The 27,933-nt window shown below is 40.5% G+C and overlaps 1 protein-coding gene across 1 annotated transcript in view; it reads right to left on the bottom strand.

The window, feature by feature from the left end:
• esyt1a (extended synaptotagmin-like protein 1a) overlaps positions 1-27,933 on the bottom strand; it is a 122,287-nt gene that overhangs the window by 27,104 nt on the left and 67,250 nt on the right. The window contains exons 10-20 of the mRNA XM_069905830.1: positions 25,613-25,695; positions 23,977-24,025; positions 22,931-23,020; positions 16,739-16,834; positions 15,491-15,562; positions 14,527-14,613; positions 14,010-14,159; positions 11,259-11,456; positions 8,795-8,971; positions 7,284-7,366; positions 5,112-5,160 (exon numbers count right to left, since the gene is read on the bottom strand). Of these exons, the coding sequence (XP_069761931.1) occupies positions 5,112-5,160; positions 7,284-7,366; positions 8,795-8,971; positions 11,259-11,456; positions 14,010-14,159; positions 14,527-14,613; positions 15,491-15,562; positions 16,739-16,834; positions 22,931-23,020; positions 23,977-24,025; positions 25,613-25,695 (1,134 nt within the window). The remainder of the gene's footprint in view (positions 1-5,111; positions 5,161-7,283; positions 7,367-8,794; positions 8,972-11,258; positions 11,457-14,009; positions 14,160-14,526; positions 14,614-15,490; positions 15,563-16,738; positions 16,835-22,930; positions 23,021-23,976; positions 24,026-25,612; positions 25,696-27,933) is intronic.

Here is a 27,933-nt window from a genome sequence, read left to right as displayed (position 1 = left end):
AACCCCAACCAACCAATTTTCCCTTGCATCCGCTGCAACCGTGTCTGCCTGTCCCACATCGGACTTGTCAGCCACAAACGAGCCTGCAGCTGACGTGGACATTACCCCTCCATAAATCTTCGTCCGCGAAGCCAAGCCAAAGAAAAGAGAAGGACAAGATCCTCTTCGTTTCTTTAAAGACTGGATCCCACAAGTATTAGGGCAAGAATTTTTCTCTGGAGGCTTCGTACTGGAAAGAGCCCATAGAGGTCTAAGAAGAACACCCTCAGCTGGTCAACCACCGAGACCGGTAATAATTCGATGTTTGAATTATTTGGACAGAGAAGCAATACTTCGACTAGCAGTGCAAAATGCGAGACAACGACAAACTCCGTTATTGATTCAGAATAGCAGAGTTTTTTTAAATCCTGATTTGAGTGAAGAGGTCATTCAACGTCAACGTCTATTTATTCCAATTAAAGAAGTTTTGTGGCGTAAAGGTTATAAGTCTACTTTTCGCTACCCGGTGTTTTATGGAGACTATCAATTTCAGTTTTTTAAGAATGATCGGGAAGCAATGATTTTTGCTGATTCATAAGATACATAAGAGGACAAAGACGTAGTCCACCATTGTCTCCTAAAGAAAAATCTGGTTGTTCTGGAAACGGAAGAAATGGCAGAAATGGGAAAAATGGGAATGGAAAGAGTTCAACTTCTTCTGAAATGGGATCTTCGAGATTGGAATCTCTTGGATGAAAAGAAGAATTTTCTTTTTCTTACTGTATTTTTTTTGTTATTATGATATTTTGATGTTATTGATTGTTTGGCTGGGGAGGGAGAGATTTGCTCTAAGTTCTTTACTAGTCATCAGCCACTGGTGGGTGACCCACACCCAATTTTTGTTTAGGGATTACTACCTTTTGGTAAGTTTTTTTGGGGGGGGGGGGAATTTTCTTTATTATTTTTTTATTTTCATTTTAGTTAATTTTTAATTTGTGATTTTTTTTTCCCATTGGAGGGCCTATATACGTTGATTTGAGTTTTTATATAAAGATATTATTGGTATTTAGTAATAATAGTAGGTATGTCAAAGTTGAGGTTAAACAGTTCGATTAAGCGTAAGCGAGTCTTGGCGGATATTAAGAAAATGAAAATTGATATTACTTTTTTACAAGAAACATATTTGAATGTGAAGGAAAGTATGAAATTAAAGAGGGACTGGGTTGGGCATGTATATTCTTCTTCATTTAATTCAAGGGCTAAAGGCGTAGCAATCTTGATACATAAAAATTTATCTTTTGAATTATAATCAATGGAGGAAAAGGCAGGATGTATTCTTAAATTGAATTGTAAGATTTTTAGTGAATTTTGGAATTTACTTAATATTTATGTTCCAAATGTAGATGATGAAATATTTATTTCAGATGCATTTTTATGTTTGGGTCAGGCTAATGATAATGTTCTAGTTGGTGGTGATTTTAATTGTGTTTTGGAACCTTTATTAGATAAATCTCTGAAGAAAGTTAAGAAATCTAAGATGGGAGTTCAGGTTCAAGCGTTGATGAAAGATCTTAATTTAATAGATATTTGGAGACGTCTTAATCCGACAGAGAAAGATTTCTCCTTTTATTCATCTAGACATGAATCGTTTTCAAGGATTGACTTCTTTTTAGTATTGGCACATTTACAAGGGAAAATATAACAAGTGGAATATAAAAGTAGGGTGATTTCAGATCATTCTTTGTTATATTTTACATATGCAACTTCTGAGAAAATTCAAGTGGCCTATCGTTGGAGGTTTAATACAATGTTGTTAAAAAATATGGAATTTATTGATTTTTTGAAAAAAAAATTAATTTTTTTAAAAGAAAATTCTAATTCTGTTCAAAGTAAGTTTGTATTATGGGATGCTATGAAAGCTTATTTGAGAGGACAAATAATTAGTTATACTTCTAAAATAAAAATGAATCGATTAAATCAGAGTCTTGAATTAGAGAAACAGATTGATGAGTTAGAAAAGGAATTTCAGAAAGATGCTACAGAAGATCAGAAAATAGAATTATCTAGGTTGAAATTGGAATATAATACTTTGCAATCTTATCAATTTGAATCTGTGATTAATAGGACTAAACAACGGTATTATGAATGGGGAGGGAAAGCACATAAGGTGTTCAATACATAAGAACAGATTTCGAGGACTATTAATGCTGTTAGACGGAATTCTCTTATTACTTATAAACCTCGTGAGATTAATGATGAATTTTGTTCATTTTATAAAAAATTATATACATCTGAAGGAAAACAAGAAACTGGATTGATTGATCTTTTTTTATCACAGTTGAATTTACCGATATTAGAGGATGGAGTTATACAGGAGTTAGAAGAACCATTTACTGATTCGGAAATTAAAATGGCTGTGATGGAAATGCCGAATGGTAAATCGCCTGGTGATGATGGATTTTCGGTTGAATTTTATAAAATTTTTTATGATGATTTATCTAGTGTTCGGGGATGTATTACGTCAAGTTGGAGAACATTATGAATTACCTGAGTCTTGTTCTAGTGCTTTAATTACAGCAATCCCCAAAAAAATAGAAATTCTGTTAAAGTATCTTCATATAGACCAATTTCGTTGCTAAATGTAGATTATAAAATAATAGCTAAAATATTAGCGAATAGATTGGCTAAATTTTTACCTAAGTTGATTCATATGTATCAAACAGGTTTTATGAAGAATAGATATGCTTCAGATAATATTTTGCGCGTGATTAGTTTGATTAATAGATTTCGACAATCTTCAGATCACCCGATGGCGATATCTTTAGATGCAGAAAAAGCATTTGATAGAGTTGAATGGAATTTTTTTGTTTAAAGTTTTGGAGAAATTTAAGTTTGGTCCTTTTTTTATTGGTTAGATTAGGGCTCTATATAGTAAACCGGTAGCTAGAGTATTGACGAATGGTTTGATTTCGGAACCTTTTAAATTGACTCGATCAATTCGTCAAGGTTGTCCTTTATCACCAGCTTTGTTTGAGTTAGTGATTGAACCTTTAGCACAGCTGATAAGACAAAATACACAGATACAAGGTATGAAAGTTTTAGACGAGGAGTATAAAATTAATTTATTTGCTGATGATGTATTGGTGTATTTAACAAACCCAGCTCAGCCACTTTTGCATTTGAAGGAGTGTTTAATACAATATGGATGTCTTTCTGGATATAAAGTTAATTGGGAAAAAAGTGAAATATTACCGGTAAGTGAAGGAGATTATTCAGTTTATAAGAATATTATTAATTTGAAATGGACTGATCGAATTAAATATCTGGGTATAATTTTGGATGTTAATTATCAATCTTTATATAAATTAAATTATGTTCCGTTAATAAAAAAAATTAAAACTGATTTGATTAATTGGAAAGATTTACCTATTAATTTATTGGGGAGGATAAATACAATTAAGATGAATATTTTTCTGCGTATACAATATTTGTTTCAATCTATTCCGTATTTACTTGATAATATTTTTTTTCGAGACTTGAATAAAATGGTCAGGGAGTTTTTATGGAGAGGTAAATTTTCAAGAGTAACTTTGAATAAATTAACTTGGAAATATGACTTAGTGGGATTACGTTTATCACATTTTCAAAATTTTATGAAGCAGCCCAACTTAAATTTAGTTCATTGATGGATTTGGTACGGCCTCCTAGTTGGGCCAAAATTGAGATGGCAAATATTTCTGAATTTGAAATACATCAATTTTTGTTTAGATGGAATATAAATTTGTTACAACAATATAATGTGCCTATACCAAAACATTTAATGAAGTTATGGATAAAGAAAACTAAAATGATAGGCTCTTGGGGTAAATTATCAGCTTTGACTCCGTTGTATAATAATCAACTTATTTATTTTTCAATACATAATTGAAGTTTATTGCATTGGAGATTTAAAGGTGTGAAAAATTTGGGAAATTGTTTTAAAGAGGGTAAATTTTTATCTTTTAATCAGATGAGGGACAGTTTTGGTATTGATAAGAACTCTTTATTTCTCTATTATCAAATTCGATCTTTGGTAAAACGCATGTTTGGTAGAGATATGATTTTATCTGAAATGACTAAATTTGAGACTTTTCTTATGAAGGTACCAGAGAAGGGTTATATTTCATCTATGTATCAAATATTACAGGATGGTATGGATAAAAAGGGTTGGGATGGATCTAAAAGTAAATGGGAAGTGGATACTGGTTTTATTTTTTTCCGAGGATGATTGGTTAGATATCTGTTATGATAGAGTAACTAGATTGATAAATGCACGATATGCAATGATTAACTATAATTTTTTTACATCAATTATACTTAACACCTGAAAAATTTAAAAAGTATGCTTTTCATGAATCAGATTTGTGTTTTAGATGTGGTAATACAGTTGGAACTTTTTTTCATGCTGTTTGGTCATGTATACATATACAATCTTTTTGGAAGAAAATTCAATTGTTTTTAGAATACCTGTATAAGATTAAAATACTTTTAGATCCGATAGTATTTTTATTGGGTAGTTTGCAACCTCTGAAAGGCTTGGGATTAGATAAGTTTCAGCTTGCTTTTGTATATTTAGCTTTATCTGCAGCGAAAAAATGTATTGCTAGTACGTGGAAAGATACAAGTATGATTGATATTAATAGATGGCATAATGAGATGAAATATTGTTTAATAATGGAAAAAATTACGTATGTTTCACGTAATAATTATAATTTTTTAATTAATAAATGGTTGTTATATTCAGAATATTTACATTTCAATTTACTTCATCTAATACTTCATATTAGATCTTAATATGTATATTTAATTTTTCTTTAATTTTTTTTTTCTTTATGGCTCTCCTTAGGAGAGTTGGCCGAAGGTGGGGGGGGCTCTTTTCTTTTTTTTTCCTATATATAAAAAATAACGTTCATGTTTATGGTTAATTATTGTATATGCCATATACTATTTGTTTTTTGAATGAATAAATAGTTTTTAAAAAAAGACTGAGCACTTTAAATCAGCCAGACAAAAAAATATAGATTTTTCCTTTTCACAGTTATTCTTGTACCGAGAGATCGAATACAGCACTGCAATTGACCAGATGTCCGTACCTCATCCATCAATTTACTTTTCATGATATCTTTGTAGCCGATCTTCAATCTGTATGGGCAAGAGATGAAGATAGATCAAAGTTAATTTACTTTGCAAGTGAATACAACGTCTTGTCCTGGGGAGTAGATTGATTAACAGGTAGGTGGATAGAATGATATTCAGATTTACAGAAGGCATTTGATAATGTGCCAATTCAGAAAGGTTTACTAGATTAGGAAGGCTCAACTGGTATCTGTTGAGGTATAGAAGAACAAGACCTGACTGTGGAGAGGTGGCTTCTTCGTGGAGAATCTAGAACTAGGGGTCACTGTTTAACAAGTTCCCACCCCATTCCTTTGCTGATATGTCTGTCCATGGTTTCATGCACTGCCAGTCTGAGACCACCCACAAATTGGAAGAACAACACCTCATCTTCTGACTGGGAACCCTCCACTGGATGGCATTAACATCAACTTCTGTGGCTTTCATTAAAACTGGCCTTGACCCCTTTTGTTGGTCTGGATCCCTTCCCACAGCCGGCACGGCCTGAATTTGGAGATTTCCTGCTTTTGGCTTATTCCTCGAGGAAGGGCTCAGGCCCAAATCGTCGGCAATAGATTTTCGACTTTTATGGAACACTGCAAGACCAGCCGAGTTTCTGTAACATTTTACAATCACAATGTCTGCAGACTTTCATGTTCCAACAATGAGGAATCTCCATTTAAGAGAGAGATGAAGCATTTTTATTTCTCCCAGAGGGTGACAAGTCTTTTGATCTCTCCTCATCAAAGGACAGTGGGAGCAGAGCCTTTTATAATGTATTAAAGTCCAGGATAGATAGATTCCTGATAAGCTAAGGAATGAGTTGACTTTACGATCAGATTAGCAACATTCTTATTAATTGTAGGAACAGACTTGATGGGCTAAGTAGCCAACTCGCGCTTCTAATTCATACAGTGTGTCCACAGCCTTCCTTGCCACAGAAGTGTTTTCATTTCCCTCTGTTGGACAGGATAATTTTGCCTGAAATTATTTGTTCCTTCCACGCCAAGCTCTTGCCCAACATCATGTAATGGTGGGGATGCTGGGAACTGTAACTCAGGGCCCTCCTCCATCTCAAAGTAACATTTGCTCCTCCTCCCACCCCCCTCCCCAAAAGAAACGTGAAGGTTCCATCACCAAAGACATCTCCATCTTCTCCTCTACATCTGCCTAGTTCCCTCAGGCCTGCAGGACAAGTGGGCTGGTGGTTCAGCTCAGCTCAAACAATTTCTCAGTTTTCAGATGTGCCTCTGGGTTTTTAGTTTCTTCCACCTGGATAGTCCTTTCCCTCTGGGTCAACCTCTCACTTTACTCTGCTTCCATCACAGGGCAGAAGGGAGGGCCAGCAGCAATGCTGGCAAAGGCCACAGAGTTAGAATTAGCGGCCCAGATCTGAGACAGCTCTTTTAAAACTGCTACACCTGCAAAGAGCAGAAGACATGATAGATTGTCCCTTGAAAATGGACACTGAGTTGACCTCATCCTCTTCTCCCAGAAGTTTTCTGCATCCAGCCATCAAACTTTCAAAGGTTTTATAAAGGTTTTGTCTTCTTTAGTCATGTAAAAGCTTATCCTCGCCTCTCAGTTGATGAAATCCAGCAATATTCTCTCTCCAGTGCAGATTTCAACACTGACTGCAGCTGGAGTTAGGTATGTCTAGTCTTCGTTCAGCCAACACACGTTCTTCCTGCCCTGGGAGTACTTGATGAGACAGCACAGAAGGAGTTTTACTCTGAATCTAATATCTCTTTGCAGTGTTTGGTGCTAACAATGTGTACCTGGAATGGGATTGTGCTCCATACATGTGGTGAATGTCTCCCAAGCTGCCTGTCTCCCCTTTGATGAGCCTTGCTGTACTAACATTGGCTGTGCATTATATCTACTGTTAAGGACACTTCCCTTGGATATAACTGTATATGCATCTGTTGTCTTTCATTATTGTACCATGAGTTTCTGCTAATAAAAGCCATGATTATTGTTTGACCACATCATCTTTGTCTATTTCATCAACTAGCACTTCAATACCCCAGAGATTTTCTCTTCAAACTAATAAACAAATTCATCAACATCTTTGAGGAACCAGTTAAAGTTCTAATGGAATGTTAACCATCTTGTTGCATGATTCTGAATTTCCTGTTGGATTATCATACCTTCCGAGGAAATCATCCTTATCCACATCCTTGTCAAAGAGCTCAAACTCCAGCTCCTGTCCGGGAACATGATTTACTATGACCTGAGAGGAGAGAGTTTACTACAAGTCAATACATTCTTTCGGTAGAATGTGATTAAGTCATATTGACAGAGGAATAAAAGTTTACACAAAGAAGGAAATAATCTACTACAGGTACACAATCCTTTATCCGGAACCCCAGGGGGACAGTGTGTTCCGAATTTCGGATTTCAGAACAAAAGCCAGCTGCCCCAGATTTAAGCCCACCTGAGTTGCGCTGCCATATCCATCCCCTTCCAGTTGCGCTGGCATCTCTCTCCCCCTCGCCCGTTCGAGTCGCGCTGCTGTCTCTCTCCCCCCCCTGCCTGCCCGAGTCATGCTGACATCTCTCTCCCCTGCTCGCCCGAGTCGTGCTGCCATCTCCCCCCCCCCCCCCGCCCAACTTAGTCATGCTGCTCTCTCTCTCCCTCTCCCCCCCTCTCTCCCTCCTTCTGCTGTACCAGCACCAGGAATAAAATGCCGGTTTTTGGAGCCTTCCAGATTTTAGTTGTCTGGATAAAGGATTGTGTAGTAAAACCCCTGGTATCCAGCACCTATGGGGATTGTTAGATGCCGGATGTGTATTTTCTGGCTGCTTTAGATTTACTCTTACAATGCCTAACTAATACACCTGCATTAAGAGTAAACAGTTTAAAAGACAAAAATACTATTCTGTACTTGCGAGAATATATAAAGCTTAAAACATTTTACTTTATTTTCAGTCACATTCTTTGAAAACATTTCACTGTCACTGCATCTGCAGGTTCCTCCCCCACCACGGAGCCGCCCGAAAGACGAATAACAGATAATTAACACCCCCTCCCCCAGGTTTACAGATGAAGCCTCTGACCGGGGCGACTCTTACTCAGTAGGGATAAGGAGACACTTTAAGAGAGTCACCCCAACAGCGAGCAGCATCAACCAGCTCTTCAACCTGGTCGACCCCCATTGCTGTTTCACACAACTTTATTCAAACAGCTGCTACAAGCAAAGCCTGAACAAGGCTCTCCCTCCACTGGCTGGATATTGGCTCCCTTCTTCACCCAAGGTTTATGTGTGACTTCAGAGAACATTTACTTTTAGCATTTTAAACTTGCGTATATTTACATATTTTATTCTTATTTATTTTAATTTTTTAAATTTTCCTTGATTTTTTTTTCCAGTTGCTTGAGGCCGCTGGTTGCTTGAATTCCGGCTGGCAGGGGTTTTACTGTACTATAATGGACGTCCAAGAATGTTGAGTGAAAAAGAAGGGCAGTGCCGGTCCCAGAACCAGGAATTGGCCTCTCAGCAATGGAAAGAGAGTAAAAATAAGGCACATTTTAAAATGAAAATTCATCCAGCCCATTTGTTACCCTGGTCCACCATTACATATCCATTTAGTCCTGCAGTATAAATGGCTTTTATATTAATTTGCTTTGCTTTCAAACTGCATGGGCTGAACATACTGACCTCATACATCTCATGCCACTTAGGATTCAGGTTTTCTTTAATAGTTCTACTTCGGAAGCTTTGGGCTCCTGCTCTCACTTTGACATAGGGATCAGACTTCCCTTTCACCATTCCTCTCATGAAGTTGTCCTTTGCAATCAGGTTCTCAGCTTCCATCAAATGAATCCGTATCACCCCCTAAAAAACAGACATCAATGACCACAACTTCAAAGGAAGAAGGTTCAGACCCTTGGACATTTCTGATGACTTGCTTTAGTGAACTTGGATCCCCAAATTTCTTTGCTCCTCCACAAGTCCTTAGTTCTTGACTATTTAAAAAAATAAGGACCACAAAATTATATTCCATAGAACGTTACAGCCTAGTACAGGCCCTTTGTGCCGACCCATATATTCCTACCAAACAAAAACCCTTCCTACCTTGTAACCCTTTATTTTTCTTTCATCCATGTACTTGTCTAAATCTCTTAAAGGCCCTTAATGTTTCAGCCTCCACCACCACCCCTGGCAAGGCAATCCAGGCACCTACAACTCTGGGTAAAATTGTGCTTGACTGATATGTTTTGTACAGTTAAGAACTTAGGATTCTTCTCTGGCAACTTTTTAAACAAATGTCTCTTTCCCACAAGTTTCACATTAAAAACTTCAAAGTAGATTGGAGGATTTCACTGGATGTCATTGAAATAATTTGTTTGGAGTAAATCTCCAGAGTAGTAATTTTCTTCAGATTTTTAGTTTCATTTTCCATACAACTACAAAGCTGCAGCTTTTACAAACTGTATAGCATAATCTGAAGTAAACTATATTACCTATGGTTTTATGCAAATTTTATGAGGATTTTCTACAGCATAATTCAGGCCATCGAGACAACTCCACCATTCCATCAAAAGATGATCTGTTCTCCCAGTGTGACAGATTATGTTGTATTTTACATTGTATGTAGATATGTTTTATAGGAGATAAATTGTGGCAGGTTTTTTTAGTTTAGATCACATACAAATACTTCAAAACAGATCTCATTTAAAATGCCAGAGCTCTGTTCAAGTCAGACAGTCCAGGCTCTGGGTGCCTTTACAAAAACTTTGAAAAATGCTTATAAGGACTTCACAAGTAGGTGTTAATTGGACATGCTGTGGAGTAAATGGATTATTGTTTTGGAAAGCAACAGATGAATGGACTCAGAAGATTAGGTCCGGAGCCACAGTCTCTCTAAGTGGAGTTGGCTGTTCTAAGGGGTCATGTGGTTTTCTCTGAGTAAGAGAGAGAGAAATAATTGAGTTCTACAGTTCAGCAGCAGCAGCTGGGACTGGAACAGGACAAGCTGGCAAGCTTGTGGAAAAAAAAACCATTTTGAAGCCAGGTTGTGACTTCTTAATTCAGCCTGGTCAAAGTCCTTGTGGTCCATACAAGAAGAGAGGACTGGCTGCATCATGTTTCACTTGAAATAAGGGAAACAAAAAGGAACTCTGTGGTGACCTGAAAGAAAGAGGTTATCATCTAGAGAACCCTGAGGGTCAAGTTTCTTCGGCAAGACACTGACATGGTTGATTAAAAGGAATCAGTTGTGGGTGTTCATCGAGCAACAAATCTCTCTCTGAGAACCAACAAGAACCTTCCTGAGTGGTAACAATTTACCTTTCAAGCACAGTAGAAGAATTGCCTGATACCAATGAACTTGGAGGAGTGAGAAGTGAGACTGTGAATCAAAGAACTTTTTTTTGCACTTATATACACATTACATACACGTGCGCTTAGAATGAGAAGGGGGTGAAGTTAGGTCAAGTTAATAGCAATAAGTTAAAGTTTGATCCTGTTTTCATGTTTAAAGATAATAAAAAGCAACTTTTGTTCAAGTAACCATTTGTCTTGGTGAATTTCTATTGCTGCTGGGTTTTGGGGTTCTCTGCACTTGTAACACCAGGATTATCTGCAATTCAAGCAACTGCATTCGACTGCCACACTCAACTAAACTCTGCAATCAGTCAATCCTCATCAATCAATCAATAATGAAGGCCTGAAATCAATCAATTCATCCCTGCAATCTATCACTTCCCACAATTAATCAATCCTCCACTAAACAGGCTCCACTCCAACTAAACCACTCCAAGATTGAGTCAATTCCTTTTCAGTTTTTGACATAGCAGGTGGATTAATAGGCAACACACTGCTACCTTTCGCAAAATTACTCACATCAACTGCAAGACTAAGCTGCTGGATGAGCTCCTGGATGTGGGTAGAACTGAACGTGCCCAATTCAAATCTTTCAAGTTGGACTTTGGGTCAATGATCCACTGAACTTAATAAAGCTTTGGTATTCAGAGTCCAGTACTCTTTCACCATAACAATTGGGCTACAAATCAAAATCCAAACACTGTCAGTCAAGCTGATAAATCACTTGGCATCGTCTTCAACTTCAGTCTGATCTCTACCAACCTACTCATGTTGAAAATATAAAGTGACTCAGTACCTCAGTCCCCACACTTCTTGGGGCACTGCTTTCAGTTGGTAAGGGTGCATGCATCAGGCTCCCCACTCCCGAAGCTTCCACCAACTTCGTCGTGGTCACATTTATCTTGTCTGACTTAGATGATCCCTGTACTTTTTCCATTGTGAATTTTCGAGCTCGAGGAATTTTCTCCAGATCGATGGCATCAGGAATCAGGACCTGACAAACAAACATACAATTCTGGTTTAAAAAAAACAGGGAAGTTGAGTGGTATCTGACTTGTTTTATTTTAATAAAACAAAACAATTTATGTACAACATTATATTGACTCCCATTTCAAATCAAGGTGGTATCTTGGTTCAATTAAATCACGATGGAGAATTATGTTTCCTCTTTATTTCATTTTTCACGTCTACACTCCCCACCATTGAGAAGGGGCCAATGTTGCAGACATAAATAGCACAAGAGAAAGTATGAGAGAGGGGAGGTGATACACAGGAGGGTGTATTCTTTTTCTAGATGCTGACTTCTTAACCTGTTTTCATAGAATGTCTTTGTGAATAATTTAACACCAATTAAAAGATTAGTAGTTTACTGTGGAAGTTTTAAGCAGAAGTTAAATAGAATGCGGTCAATGGAAATTCAACTGCAAAAGACACAACTGTGAAACAGAATAGGTCATAAAGTCATACCACGTGGAAACAGGCCCTTCGGCCCAATTTTCCCATGCCAACCTAAATGTCCCACCCACACTAGTCCTATCTGCCTGTGTTCGGCCCATATCCCTTTGAACCCATCCTTTCCATGTATCCATTCAAGTTTTTCTTAAATGATGCAATAGCACTTGTCTTAACCACCTCCTCCAGCAGCCCATTCCATACACCCACCACCCTTTATGTTAAATCTCTCCCCCCCCCCCCCCCCCTCCACCTCACCTATGTCCTCTGGTTACCGATTCCCCTAACCATTACCTCTGGGCAAAAGACTGCATTCATCCGATCTATTCCACTCATGTACACCTATATGAGATACCTCTCATCTTCCTGCATTCTAAGCAACAAAGCCCCAGCCTGATCAACCTCGCCCAAAAGCTCAAGCCTCCAACTCCTGACAACATCCTCATAAACCTTCTCTGCACCCTCTCCATCTTTCCTGCAGCACGGTGACCAAAACGCAGCACAATACTCCAGGGGGCAACATGACCTCCCAACTTCTACACTCATTACTCTGACAAATGAATGCAAATCTGACCAAAGCCTTTTTGACCACCCTATCTGGTTGCGATGGTACTATGCACATGTACTCCTGGATCCTTCTGCTCTACAACACTCCCCAGATCCATGTTAGACCTCCCAAAATGCAACACCTGACATTTCTCTGTATTTCATCAACCATTCTTCTGCTCACCTGCCCATCCAATCAAGATCCTGCTGTAATCTTTGGCAACCGTCTGCACTATCTACAATACCAGACACTTTAGTGTCATCCGCAATCTTGCCAATCACACCATGTACGTATTCATCTGAATCATCATTGATACTGATGACAAACAGTAATGGGCCCAGAACCAAACCCAGAGGCACACCACTAGTCACTCTCAATCCCCTTTGCTTTATTCTGAAGCAATTTCTCACCATTCTATGATCTCACCTTGGATCCCATATGATATTTACAGTGTAGAATCTTATCAAATGCCTTGCTGAAATCCTCATATACTACACAACGTCTACAGCTCTCCTTTGTCAACCTTCTTGGTCACATTTTCAAAAAATTCAATCAGATTTGTAAGATGTGACCTCCCAGTTACAAAACCAACTTTCCCGAACCAGCCCTTGTCCATCCAAGTGCATCTTTCTCTTCTCCCACAGAATACTCTCCAGAAACTTCCCAACTATAGATATTGGGCTCACTGGCCTGTAGTCCCCAGGGATTTTCCCTGCAGCCCTTCTTGAATGGAGGCACCCTGCAGTCTTCTAGCACCTCACTTAATGATGACACAAAAATCTTAACCAGAGCACCTGCTATTTCCTCTCTAGCTTCCCACAGGGTCCTCAGAAATATCTGATCAGGAGATGCGTCTACCTTCATATGTGCAAGGCCTTTCAGCTTCTCCTCAGTTTAATTTAGACATACAGCACAGTAACAGGCCCTTTTTGCCCACATCCATGCCACACAATTACACCCAATTGACCTACAACCCCTGGCACATTTTTGAACAGTGGGAGGAAACCGGAGCCCCCGGGAAAAACACATACAGACACAGGGAGAACATACAAATTCCTTACAGACAGTGTGGGATTTGAACCCCAGTCCTGACTTAAACTATTACTGCAACAGATTTAGAAATAGCCTCAAGGTTAAAGAAGAACAAATCAGAATGAAAAGAAGAAACTGGAAGAATATTAAAGTAGAGAAAGGGATGCATTGGCCACAAGAAAGAGCAAATATGCTAACAAGAGCATTGCCAAACAGGCTTCAACATTTTCACACTGAGGCAGAAACATGGCAGAGTACCTTTTATAATGTCTACCTGAATTTTCACTTCATTACAATCAGTGGACTGTGAGGCAGACAGGCTGTATAATGGTGGGCAGCATATAACAGGCAGTGAATATAAAAATGTTTCCCTTTGTTCTGTTTTCCTGCTTCTCCTTCTGTCGTCAAACTGCCTGATTTCTCCTGTCAGAGCCAGCACCATTCCTTTAGTTTCAATCCATAGACAGTTGTTATTTAAAGGTACAAATTATTCTGACCTGTTGCCCTCTCACTCACCCGCATAATGATTTTGAGATAAATTTGGCTGTTTCGTCCAGAGTGTTCAAGTGGGAACCACTGATCAAAGGTCATATCTGGGCTCATCAGCAACTGTGAAAGAGGCAGGGCCAGGGATCCCAGACTCAACTGACGGTCATCATCTTTAACCTAGAATAGAAAGCAAGATGTACAGGTTTAACTAAATACTAAAAGTATAAACCTGTCATTTATATTTTTTTCCCTCTCATTTTTCATCTTCACCTTCACCCAATTTTCAATGAGCTTCTCAACTGGTGTTCTGTGGCCAAAATTTGCACAAAAGGAATTAAGAATATTTTGGAATTATTACCTCCTCTTGCAAGCCCACCCACACCTTGATGTTCCAGTTACTTCACATACCTGGTCCAATTTTCAATCCCTTTTCCTTCCTTTTCTTGAAACTATCTGCCCAACTGACTCTCAAAGGTACTAGCCAGAAATTTCCTCAGGGCTAGTATGGTGTTAACTGATGCTTCTGTCATCTCAGGTAAGTTACCTGTATTTCAAGTTCCTGTTGATTTGGATTCTGAACAAAGAAGGTGAAGGCATCCTCCCAGATTGGACCATTCGTGTTATATACAGTCTGCAGGAAGAGGCAATAAACTGGAATATCAGAGTGGCAAAACAACGTCAACTTTACTTGTCGGTGAAAAACTGTGAATGTAACTGGCATTGCAAATGATGTACAACAGGTATCTATATCACAATTTTATGTCATTCATTCCAGTGTCAGCTGGCTTGGTGAACAACATTCTTATGGGTTCAAATCCCACTCCAGAGAAATCAAGGATGTCATTGCAGTGTAGTTGAACAGTGATGCCTGCATCTTTGGGGTTGTTGTCATCTGGATTAGATGTTAAACTGAGGATCTGTCTGTTCTCTCAGCTTGTCTCAAAATACCCTGGCTGCTATTTGAAGAATAATTAGAGTTTCTTCCTCACACAACTTCACCAATTAACTAGTGTGGTATAGGTCAGCCCTGTCTTAATTCCTTTATGATAACTGGACCCTCAGAGTTTCCTTTCAGAATTCTTTCCCTGATCATTAACCTGCAGTTCCCAGTAGATTTTACCCATGTATATAACCCATGGAAAATAAACTTTTTTTTTACTGTCAGAAATGTAGTGACCAAACAGTAGGATCCCACAAACAGCCAATACCACACTAGTTCTTGCCTACTGCATTTTACATGGCAGCACAAAAATCTACAACACAAAAGGACATTATGTTTGTGCTGTCAAAATCCCAGCTCCACCATAGCTCTGCTCTACAAATGCTGCTCAAACATAGGAAAGGGTTTCTCCCTTTCAGTCAGTGAGTTTGACAGTCCTCTGGCAGGAAAAAAAAAGTACTCGCCTCTCCTCCAATTTTTCCATCATTGCCCCATTTTATTTTCCCCTCTGCTAAAGGATTCGAAAGTACACGGTATTCATCTTAGACCCAGAAGAACTCATTCATACCCTGCTCTCAAATGTTTTGTCCAATAGTGAAGCCTGCACCAGAGGATTGGGTTCCCTTGACCCGTGCTTTAGCTGTGGACAAAATGAAAAACAAGATTTAATGAAACAACAGGTGGTGGATGCAAGGTGAGAAATCAGAACAGGGAAGCACAGAAGCAGAGAGAGAGAGAGAGAGAGAGCGAGACAAAGAAATACAGATGGAATGGAAAGTGGTCAGGAGGGGAACTAACATTCCTCAGAGCTACACAGAACTGACTCTCTGATCTCATCTGGTAGACTCCTCTTCAACATCTGTATACCTGGCCCTGATGATTCTCTGCTCAGTTGCAGCCTGGAGCTTCTAGAGGCCCAAAATGTTTGGCTTACAATAATTATCTTTTACATTCCTTTACCATTTCTTCACCAAGAAAAAAAAAGATGCTGTGGGAATATCATTAAAGAAAGATGGTTCTGGTTGTTTTAAAAGTTGGTAAATCATACAACTTAATAGAGTTTATTGCTCAAAAAACAGAAAAGCCAGATACAATTGATTTATTCTTTGGCAATTAGTCCTGGTGCCTCACAGCTCCGGAGACCTGGATTTAATCCTGGGCAGAGTTTGAACATTCTGTTCATGACCATAGGGTTTTGTCTCAAATCCCAAACAATATGCTGGTTGATCAAATGGCCATTGTTAATTACCTATTGGTGTAGGTTAACTGAAAAGAATCAGAGACATTAATGGGCATGAAAAACAAGAAGAGACAATACAAGGTAGAGGGCCTGATTGTAAAGGAGGAACAGGAAGAGAGAGAGCCAGGGAAGGGGGCTGTACATGTGGAAAGTTCATTGGAAGTGGTTGAGCAAGCTGAGAAAGCCATCTAAAAGAAAAACACATGGGACCCTGTCCTTTATGAATACGGGCATAGAAAGAAGTTACAGTGAACCTTCAGAATGACACCTTTCTGTTCTTTGCTTATAACTTGAAGAGCTCAGGCCCAAAACTTTGGTAATATATCTTTACCTCCTATGGACGCTGCGAGACCTACTGAATTCCTCCAACATTTACTGTGTTTTTAATCAGGAACATCTCACCTGGCGAATCTTGCCACTGGCAAATCAACAGAGTGCCACATAGCGCAATGCAAGAGGATTACGAGGTAACGCCTATATTGTGCTTTGAATGAACTGCTGGTGTTTGATTAGCCAGTTCAGCTGTGAAATGGAATCTATTGGTGGTCAAAGCCACTCAGACCACATTGTACATACCGGGAGGTCCTGTGCTTGGTCCACATAGACAACCATAATGGCAGCAGAGGGCTCCTCACTGTTCTGTGTCACAATGGAGTTATTTATAAGCAGTACCTGAAGAGAACATAAGAACATAAGTAAAAGGGGCAGGAGTCATCCATCCGGCCCATTAAGCCTGCTCCACCATTCAATGTGATCATGGACTCAACTCCATCTATCAACCTTTTCCCCATATCCCTTAATTCCTTTTATATGTAAAAATCTATCTAATTGAACCTTAAATATGTTTAATGAAGTAGCCTCAACCGCTTCCCTGGGCAAAGAATTCCACAGATTCACAACTCTCTGGGAAAAAGTTTTTCCTCATCTCTGTCTTCAACCTACTCCCTGAATCTGGAGGCTGTGTCCCCTAGTTCTGGTCTCACCTACCAGTGAAAACAATTTTCCTGCCTCTATCTTATATATCTCTTTCATAATTTTATATATTTCTATAAGATCTCCTCTCATTCTTCTGAATTCGAGTGAGTATAATCCCAGGTGATTTAGGCTCTCCTCGTAGATCAACCCCCTCATCTCCGGGATCAACCTGGTGAACCTCCTCTGGACCGCCCGCCAAGGCCAGTATATCCTTCCTCAAGTGTGGGGACCAGAACTGCACACAGTACTCCAGGTGTGGCCTCACCTTGTACAGTTGAAGCATGACTTCCCTGCTCTTGAATTCAATTCCTCCAGCAATGAAGGTCAACATTCAATTTGCCTTCTTAATAACCTGTTGTACCTGCAACCCAACTTTTTGCAATTCATGCATGAGCACTCTCAACTCCTTCTGCACTACAAAATGCTTGTCTTTCACCACTTAAATAATAATCTGCTCTTTACATTATAATTTTTTCCCTCCCAACACATCTCACCAGCCATACTGCACCCTAGTTATGAGTTGGGTTGGCATCAAGTCAATGAGAGTTAGATATTAATTAACACAGCTCTTGGACGACTCAGAATCACCCAAGGTTGCCAGACAGGAATTTCACTCCCCCCACCCTTTTTATGTTTTTTTTTTCCTTATCCCAGGAGATTAAATGGAATCCATGGGTGGAGATGGTCTTAAATATAAAGCATGTGACATCTCACCTTTGGAACAAGATGGAGCAATTGGCCTTTTCTTGTCCGGCATTCTTCACTTAGTTCATACCTTATGATCATGGAGGATCACTTCTTCCCCAGCCCTCTGCTGGGGTTCAGGAAGGCATAGCTGTGGCCACACAATGGCTTGCTAACTAATTTACTCCAGAAGGACATTCTTCTTCTTTGGCTTGGCTTTGCGGACAAAGATTTATGGAGGGGTAAATGTCCACATCAGCTGCAGGCTCGTTTGTGGCTGACATTACAGCACAAAAAACAGGCCCTTCAGCCCTCCTAGTCTGTGCTGAACTATTAACCAATATTCTACCTAGTACCATTGACCTGCACACAGTCCATAGCCCTCTTTGTAACTGGATCCTCGATTTTTTTTAAACGGAAAGACCAGTCTGTCCAGGACAGTAGCAGAATATCGAGCACCGTCACGCTGAGCACTGGCTCACCTCAGGGCTGTGTGCTCAGCCCATTCCTGTTCATGTTACTGACCCACGACTGCATCACCAGATCCAGCTCCAACAGTGTCATCAACTTTACAGATGACATGACAGTCGTTGCCTCATCAGCAACAACGATCAGTCGCACTAAGGAGAAGAGGTGGAAAATCTCGTGAAATGGTGAGAGAGTAATAACTTGAGTCTCAACGTGGACAAGATGAAGGAGATGATCGTGGACTTCAGGGACCAGGAACAACTACTCTCCACTACACTTCAACAACTCTGTAGTGGAGAGAATGGAGAGCACAAGTTCCTTGGAGTTCACTTAACTAGTGACCTATCGTGGACACTCAACATCTCCTCACTGGTCAGGAAGGTGCCACAGCGACTGCACTTCCAGAGAAGAGTGGAGAAGGCAAGGCTAACAGCCACCATTATGTCAACCTTCCACAGATCTATTGAGAGCATCCTGACTGGCTGCATCACAGTGTGGTATGGTGGCTGCAGAGAAATGAATCAGAGGTCAATCCATAGGACCATAAGAGCAGAAGAGATGATCACTGGAGTCTCCCTCCCACCCCCAGCAACGTGATCTACCGGGATCGTTGTCTGAACAAGGCACACAAATCATTGAGGACCCCTTCTACCCCACACACAGTATCTCTCAGCTGCTCCCGTCGGGGAAGAGATACAGGAGGATCAGAGCCAGCACCACCAGGCTAAGGAACAGTTTCTTCCCACGGGCAGTGAGGATGCTGAATGACCAAAGGAACAGCTCACACTGACCCTCCGAGACTCTCATATTCATAAAACAATATTTCTTTTTTTTTTTTTTTTTACAGATATAATACTCGTGCTGCATATGCAGCAGCTATCATCAAGGTTCCACACCACCCAGCACATGTTCTGTTCTCGCTGCTGCCATCAGAAATGAGGTGTCGGTGCCACAAGACTCACACCACCAGGTTCAGGAACAGCTGCTCTCCCCCACCATCAGACTCCTCAACAACAAACTCATTCAGGGCCTCATTTAAGGATTCTTGTGCACTTCATTGATTTTCTTTAATCTCTCTATTGCACAGTTGGTTGATTTACATTCGTTATCTGTTTACAGTTATTTGTTTGCATGATTACATTGTGTACAGTTTTTTTTGCACTACCAATAGTGGTAATTCTGCCACACTCGCAGAAAAAGAATCTCAGGGTTGTATGTGATGTCATGCATGTACTCTGACAATAAATCTGAATAAATAAAAAAATGTATTGTTTGTATGTATGTGTGCTATGTCTGGTTGTGTGTCTGCATGTTTTTACACCGAGGACTGGATAACACTGTTTCATCAAGTTGTACTTATATATATAACCATATAACCATAACCATTTACGGAGCGGAAACAGGCCATGTTGGCCTTTCGAGTCCGGACCGGTTCACTGATTTTGTGCGCCCTCTTCAGGCATTGGTGATTTTAAGTGTAGTGTATCTTTGAGAATTTTAACATCTATCCATAGGTCCTCTGTACTTTGGATGTGAAATCTCATATTAAAATATTCAAAAACATTGGCTGTGTGGGAGAAGCCAGTGAGTGGCCGTGGACAATAGCTTCTCAGACTGGAGGCCTGTGACTAGTGGTGATGAAGGGACTAAACAAAGGATATTGTGAGAAGCTGTCCCTGATGGAGTGAACTAAGGAATGAAGGCTGTAAATATACAATATAGGGAATGTAAAGTCTCCTGAGCAAAAAAAGACCAAAGCAATTTAAAAAAAAACAGCAGAATCTGAAATGCACAGCCTGCAGCTGTGTTGTTGGAGGTTCCACTTCAAGTACTTGTACAATCAGATGACAATAAACTTGACTATTGAGTGTAGGAGTTGGGATGTTATGGTAAAGTTGTACAAGACATTGGTGAAGTCACATTTGGAGAATTGTGTGCAGTTTTGGTCACCTAACTACAGGAAAGATATCAATAAGATAGAAAGAGTGCAGAGAAGATTTACTAGGATGTTGCCTGGACTTCAGGAACTGAGTTACAGGGAAAGGTTTAACACGTTAAGACTTGATAGATGTATACAAAATTATGAGTAAATCCATGAACGCTTTTTCCACCTAGGTTGGGTGAAATACAAACCAAAGGATGTGGGTTAAGGGTGAAAGGGGAAAAGTTTAGGGGGAACATGAGGGGGAACTTCTTCACACACAGTGTGGTGGAATGTGAAATGAGCTGCCAGCTGAAGTGGTGAATCCGGGCTCAATTTTAACATTTAAGAAGAATTTGGACAGGTACATGGATGAAATTGAGCAGGATGTTGCCAGGATTGTAAAATAAGTCTCATGAGGCAAGGTTAGCAGAGCTTGAACTTTTCATCTTTGGAGCGAAGAAGGATGAGAGGTGACTTAATAGAGTTCTACAAGATTTTGAGAGGCATAGACAAGATGGACAGCCAGTGCCTTTTTTCCAGTTCAGGAATAGCAAACACCAGAGGACAGGTGTACAAAATAAAGGGAGGAATGTTTAAGGGGAGACATCAGGGGTAAGTTGTGTTGTTTTCCAGAGAGTTGTGGGTACCTGGAATGCCTTGCCAGGAATGGCGGTGGAAGCTGAAACATTGGAGGCATTTAAGAGACTCTCAGACAGGCACATGGATGGAAGAAAAATAGAGGGTTATGGGGTAGGGAGGGTTTAGTACTTTTTTTTAAGGAATATATGGGTCCTCTACCGGCACCACCTACGGCTCCTAGAACGCTTCCACCAGCGTTGTCTCCGCTCCATCCTCAACATCCATTGGAGCGCTTACATCCCTAACGTCGAAGTACTCGAGATGGCAGAGGTCGACAGCATCGAGTCCACGCTGCTGAAGATCCAGCTGCGCTGGATGGGTCACGTCTCCAGAATGGAGGACCATCGCCTTCCCAAGATTGTGTTATATGGCGAGCTCTCCACTGGCCACCGTGACAGAGGTGCACCAAAGAAAAGGTACAAGGACTGCCTAAAGAAATCTCTTGGTGCCTGCCACATTGACCACCGCCAGTGGGCTGATAACGCCTCAAACCGTGCATCTTGGCGCCTCACAGTTCGGCGGGCAGCAACCTCCTTTGAAGAAGACCGCAGAGCCCACCTCACTGACAAAAGGCAAAGGAGGAAAAACCCAACACCCAACCCCAACCAACCCCTGCAACCGCTGCAATCGTGTCTGCCTGTCCCGCATCGGACTTGTCAGCCACAAACGAGCCTGCAGCTGACGTGGACTTTTTACCCCCTCCATAAATCTTCGTCCGCGAAGCCAAACCAAAGAAGAGAATATGGGTCAGCACAACATCAAGGGCTGAAGGGCCTGTACTGTGCTGTACTCCTTGTCAGGGTATTGTTAAATGAAGGCCCACCCAAAGTTTGAAATTTGTACATCCACTGGAATGATTAGAACAATTTCCATTTCCAAAATTGATATTTCTTTGTGCCGGAAATGCAGAATAATATAAAGTAGGGTTAGTAAACATGGGATGAGTGAATCATGTTAAAAGTTTATTACTAGTTAAAAACAAGTAAGGCAATACTGAGTCAAATGCTGTCTCAAAGGCAAGGCAATAACAAGATTAAATTCGTTTTTAATCTTTGAGCTAAGAGTTCAAGCTCAAACTCGTTTATTGTCACATACCACAGTGCAGTGGAAGTTTATTTTGCAAGCAGTCCAGCTAGACATCCCAATAGTACAGCACAAAGTCAGTACAGACGTGCAGAGTTACAGGGAGAGACAAGTTGGTACAGAGCAACTGTCTAGCGAAGATGGTGGGGCCTCCAATCAGCAGCCTCGAGGGGTTGCAGACTCCAGGGAAGTTGAGGACTAGCGCAGGCCACCAGAAAATGGGGAGACCACCCCCGTTTGAAAAGGAGAAGCAGAGGAGACGACCCACGTGATGGTGACCACCGCAGTGGACCAGTGAGTGGCTTGAAGGCTGAAGAATACACAGGAGATGGGCTGTTGGTGACCCAAGGAAAGGAACCTGTGCATGCTGTAGGCTGCTGGCGACTGTGGTTGAGGGACTTACACCGGGCTGTGGACTGCTGGAGACTGGCTGAAGGGGTACCAGGTATTGGAAACGGAATGCGAGAGTGTATCGAGGGTGTTGGAGGTTTCCTGATTGGGTTGGAGATTTGGATCTAGAGCTCCGGTTGCTGATGGTTTGGACTGAAGACTGTGCAGCTGCGGAGGCTGTGGGAGCACTGGAGGCAAATTCATGGACGCTCAGTGACTCTGGAGGAGACTCTCTTGTGCTTCTCTTTCTCTGACTGTAAGGGACGCTGGGCAATTTCTGCTGATGGAGATTTTTTGTATGCCTTAAAGTAGTCTGAAGGAAATTTTTGTATAATGTCACATTTTCTGTTTTCGTACATCACAATAAAATAATCTTAAATCAAAAGCAACATATTCATTCAGGTGTCTGATAATGGTAGGAAAGAAACCGTCCCTGAATCTGGTGGTGAGTGATCTCATACTCTTGTGAGACCAATTCTTTAACATTCAGAACTCAATTCTTCAACAATGTGAATGAAGAGTAGACCATATTCCAGAGTTGTGTATCAACTCCATTGGACAAAAGTCAACGATCTAACAGCTCAAAAGATCAGTTTCGGGATTACCTGCTCCAATTTTGCTGGGTCAGAGTACAGGGTCAGCCACTCCAGTTTCAGGTGAACCTTTCCTCTCTCCACATCCTTCAGAGTGAACCACTACATTGGAAAATAGACAGAGGATTAGTCAGGCAAAGTGCATACACAAAAAGCACACAAGAAATTTGGAGCATTTGACCCATTATGTCTGTCCTGCATTCAATGTGGTTGATCTGCCCCAGGTCTCATCTCCTCTTCTGTGTCAATTCCCTCCTCTTTCTAACATTTATCTCCCTCCTCTTTAAATACCTGCAGTGATCCAGACTTCCCAGTCCCCCAGGATGGAGAATTCCAGAGATACATTATCCCCTGCGAGATGTTCCGAAGCACCTCAGTTCAAGATGACTTGTCCCTTATCTTGTAACTCTATCCTTTCATTTCAGACTGCCCCACTACTCAAAGAAAGATCACATGCCATTTGTGACAATTTTAGCTTCACAGAACACATTTGGCAAATATTTTACCTTGCAAAAAATCTGACAAAATGATGCAAATAACTTGCATGTAACACACCACAAATGACACACAACTCTTCCAACTCTCCTACCTGTCCAACAAGGGTACACACAGATCAAGTTTCTTAAATTTAAAAGAAGGTTTAATCTGCTTGAAAAAAAGTAGGTTAAAGTTTTCTCTAACACAAAAGAGTAAAGAATATGGTACAAGCTGTTAAAGGTTTACTTACAATCACCAAAAATTATTTTTAAAATTCAATTTAGACATACACCATTGTAACAGGCTCTTTCGGCCCCCAAGCCAGTGCCACCCAATTAATCTACAACCCCCAGTATGTTTTGGAGGGGAGGCGAAAACCGCATACTACAGAAAAAGCCCACACAGACGCAGGGAGAACATACAGACACCTTTACAGACAGCGCGGGTCTCGAACCCTAGTCCCAATCGCTGATGCTGTAACAGTATTGCACTAAACACGATGACAACACGATCATGTCACATGATCTTTTAACTTTGACAGTTACCCCAGTCATCATTCTTCAATCTCTGCAAATCTTTACCTCATCCACAACTACATTTTTCATCACTTCCCCAAGATCCAGCTGCATTCTGAAAGAAATAGAAATCAAACATGATTATTTCAGTCAGTCATTTGGAAAGCGCTGGGATATATTCACTGTTACTGTAAGAGAAATTTTGCTTTTAATAGTTTACTAAATGTGATATCAAAAAGTTAACCTAACATTTGCAGCACACCAAAGTAGCTTGCAGCAGTTGTCTGCCAGGATTTTTTGCGAGTCCTGGCTGTGACGTTGTACATACTGTTCTATCATGAGTGACAGAATAAGCCCTACCTGAGGGAATCTGATCAAAGATCTTGCTTCTGCAATCTTCTCTTTGGGAAAAGTGATGATGACAGAGGAACTGAGTTTGGAGTTGAGGGAGCACAGGAAATAAGGACAGTTGGGGAGGAAGAGTGGTGAAATGATAGAACAAGGGCGGGTAAGACTTAATCAGAATCAGGATTTATTGTCATGAACAAATCATGAAATGTGGTGTTTTGCAGCAGCCTCACAGTGTAAACATTCAGATTATAACCATCTTACAGCATTTCTATAAAAAATAAAAATAATACTGCACAAAAAGTGAGGCCGTGTCTGTGGTTCAATGATCATTCAGGAATCTGATGGCAGTGGGGAAGAAGCTGTCCTTGTGCCGCTGGATGCCCATCTTTAGGCTCCTGGACCTTTTCCCCGAGGGTAGCGGAGTGAAGAGGGCCCGGCCTGGGGGGTGGGGGTCTTTGAGGATAGAGGCTGCTTTTTAAAGACACCGCCTCATGTAGATGTCCTCGATGGAATGAAGTTTGGTGCCTGTGATGTCGCAGGTTGAGTTAACAACCCTCTGGAGTTCATTCTTGTCCAGAGAGTTGGCGCCTCCATATCAGGCAGGGATGCAACCATCCAGAATGCTCTCCACGGTCCACCTGTAGAAGTTTACAAGAGTCTTCGGTGACGTACCAAATCTCCTTCGACACCTCACAAAGTAAAGCCACTGACTAGCCTTCTTTGTGATTGCATCGACATGGAGGCTCAAAGACAGATCCTCGGAGATGTTGACACCCAGGAATTTGATGTTCTTGACCCTCTCCACTACTGAGCTCTCAATGAGGACTGGGCCGTGTTCCCCTGACTGCCTCCTGAAATCAGGGAAATTATCAGCAGAAGTCTGGCAAAAGTTTGGCAGGGCAGCATGAGTGGAAAGGCCAGGGCACAAAGATGGAAACTGGGCAAAGTTGAAACAATTACAAGCAAGGCACACCCAAGGAAAAACCTGTGTGAAAGAAAGCAAATAGGAAGGAAAAGGGTACATTGGCCATTAATGCAATATGATTTGAGTAAAAGACCAGAGGTATCTTGTTCCAATTATGTAGGGCCCTGGTGAAACTGCATATTGTGGAATATTGTGCACAGGTTCTGGTCTCCCTACGTAATGATATGAAATACATGTGATAAAGTGAGTGCTGCAAAGGTTTACTAAAATGATTCCTTGGATAGCAGATTTGCCGTATGAGGAAAGATTAAGCAAACTGGCTCTCGACTTTTCAGAGTTTTGAAGAAGAGATAATCTCATTGAAAGGTATGAATTCATACCAGGTTTGAGAAGGTAGTTAGGATTTATGTTTCCCCAAGCTCTCACCTGCCCAAGAAATCATCCTGATCTGGGTCTTTATCAAACATCTCGACTTCCAACAGCTGGCCAGGAACTTCATGGACAATCACCTGTGGTGTTTAGAAAACACGTCAGACAGTGTGCACACAAGATACAGTAAAAGAGAATTTTGAGGTGGGGGGGTAATTTTCAACTGCTAACATACAAATTCTCTACCTCTTGGAAGTTCCATTTTACTCTCTCAAAGTAAGTTGCTCCAAGACTGCCTTGTCCAGCAGACTTGCATTTTGACCCTGTCTAGTGTGACGAATCTGCTATGATTAATCTTTAGTTTAATGTTAAAACTACCTTTCATATATGTATATATATCTTAGTAAAAGTTAGTTTTGGGTGGACAGGGCTCATTTATATTCTACAGACACACATGCTTCTTTGGAGCTGTTAGCTGGCTTCAGCACAAACATTAGCATTTTAAACACACATGGTTGAGATGGAAGATGGACAGCCATTTGCAGAGACAGAATGGCTGCTGATTGAAGCTGAAGTCAAGAGATTTAAGGATTTATGAAGGTTCTTGAGCTACTGGAAACGAGAGGCGTTATCTCAGAAACACCTGTGTAAACAAAAACAGCCATTTTGTGTCCATGTGGACAGATATCACAGAGGCATAAGTGGACTTAGATGCTTTTTTAGCACATCTGTGTGAAATGACATTATGATGTTCAAAGACAAAAATGATGTCACATACCATGTGACCTGAGATTTGGAGAAATATATCAAATTCAGATATTTTTGGATCAGTTCAGGTTAAGACAGTGTGTGACACATGAAGGAGTTGGAACCTTGTGAAAGACAGGGTTAAATTACAGTAACCAGAATAGGTGCTGTTATGTGTAACTTCTAATAAAAGGGAAATACAGAAAATAAGTGGATTTCAAAATGGAAACCCACTTTCCGACTGCTCTTTTAAGTAAAGAAAGAGTGCAGCCTCAGCGTAAAAGGAACCTCCGTGACTCTTAAGAAAACTGAATAAGAAAATTTGTCCTCCTGGAAAGACAGGACTTGTATTATCCTATTCACAGGAGATACAGCATAAGTGGCTTTTAAATAAGTAAGACCACCTCCCATTTAAGCCCAGAAAATGGTCACTCCTATTTGAAGAATATCTCTATGAAAGACAGCTCATCCAGAGTATTGTGAGTTGAAAGAGATCTCGAAGATATGATGTTTAAAAGCGATTTATAATTATTTCTGAACTGAAAACTTGAGACCTTCAAGCAAGACCAAAATGAAGAAGTTTTAAAACAGACTTTTCACAGTTTGTGATGTTATGAGCCTAGAGGACCCCAAAACCCAACAGCAATAGATAATCAACAAGACAAATGGTTACTTAAGCAAAGGTTGCTTTTAATTATCTTTAAACATGAAAACAGGATCAACTTTAACTTGTCTCTATTGACTTACTTAACCTAACTTAACCCCCTTCTAATTCCAAGCGCACGTGTATGTAATGTGAGTGTAAGTTCAGGAAAGTTCTTCGGTTCACAGTCCAATCTCAATTCTCATTCCTCCAAGTTCACTGGTTGCAGGCAATTCTTATACTGTGCACAGAATTTAACATGTATAAAGTTCACCAGGCTTTGGTGCTTGAAAGCTAAATGGTTTCCGCTCAGGAAGGTTCTTGTCGGTTTTCAGAGAGAGATTTGTTGTTCCAGGACATCCACAACTGATGCTTCCATCAACCATTTCAATATCTTGCTGACGAAACCTGCCCCTTAAGGGTTCTCCAGATGATAACCTCTTTCTTTCAGGTCACCACAGAGTTCCTTTTTGTTTCCCTTATTCCAAGTGAAACATTATGCAGCCAGTCCTCTCCTCTTGCATGAACCACAAGGGCTTTGATCAGGCCATCTTCCAAATGGGCTTGCCAGCTGGTCCTGTTCCAGTCCCAGCTCCTTCTGCTGGCTGTAACTCTGTACAAGTGATCTCTGTCTCTTTCCCTCTCACTCAGAGAGAAACCCAGTTTGACTCTCTCTGCTTGCAAAACCACATGACCCTCTTACAACAGCAAGCTTTCCTCTAGACAATACGCGGCTCCAGCAAGATCTTTTATCTATTGCCTTTTGCAAACAACAATCCATTAGTGAAGTCTATTGGGCACTCTCCAAAGCTCTCGCAAAAGCTATGTAGCTGATATGTCAAGCATGGGTCCAGCATTTCAAATAAGATCTGCTTTAAAGTGTTTGTATGTAACCTACTCCAACAAATCTTTCCCAATTTATCTCTCAAAAACATATCTATATACTCTGTATTCTCTGTCACAGTGACTTTAACACATACACACATAT

Source organism: Narcine bancroftii, chromosome 12 (assembly GCF_036971445.1).
Source record: "Narcine bancroftii isolate sNarBan1 chromosome 12, sNarBan1.hap1, whole genome shotgun sequence".
NCBI classification, from domain to species: Eukaryota; Metazoa; Chordata; class Chondrichthyes; order Torpediniformes; family Narcinidae; genus Narcine; species Narcine bancroftii.
The sequence above is the reverse complement of the archived record's forward strand: the minus strand, read 5'-3'. Positions and strand labels throughout refer to the sequence as shown.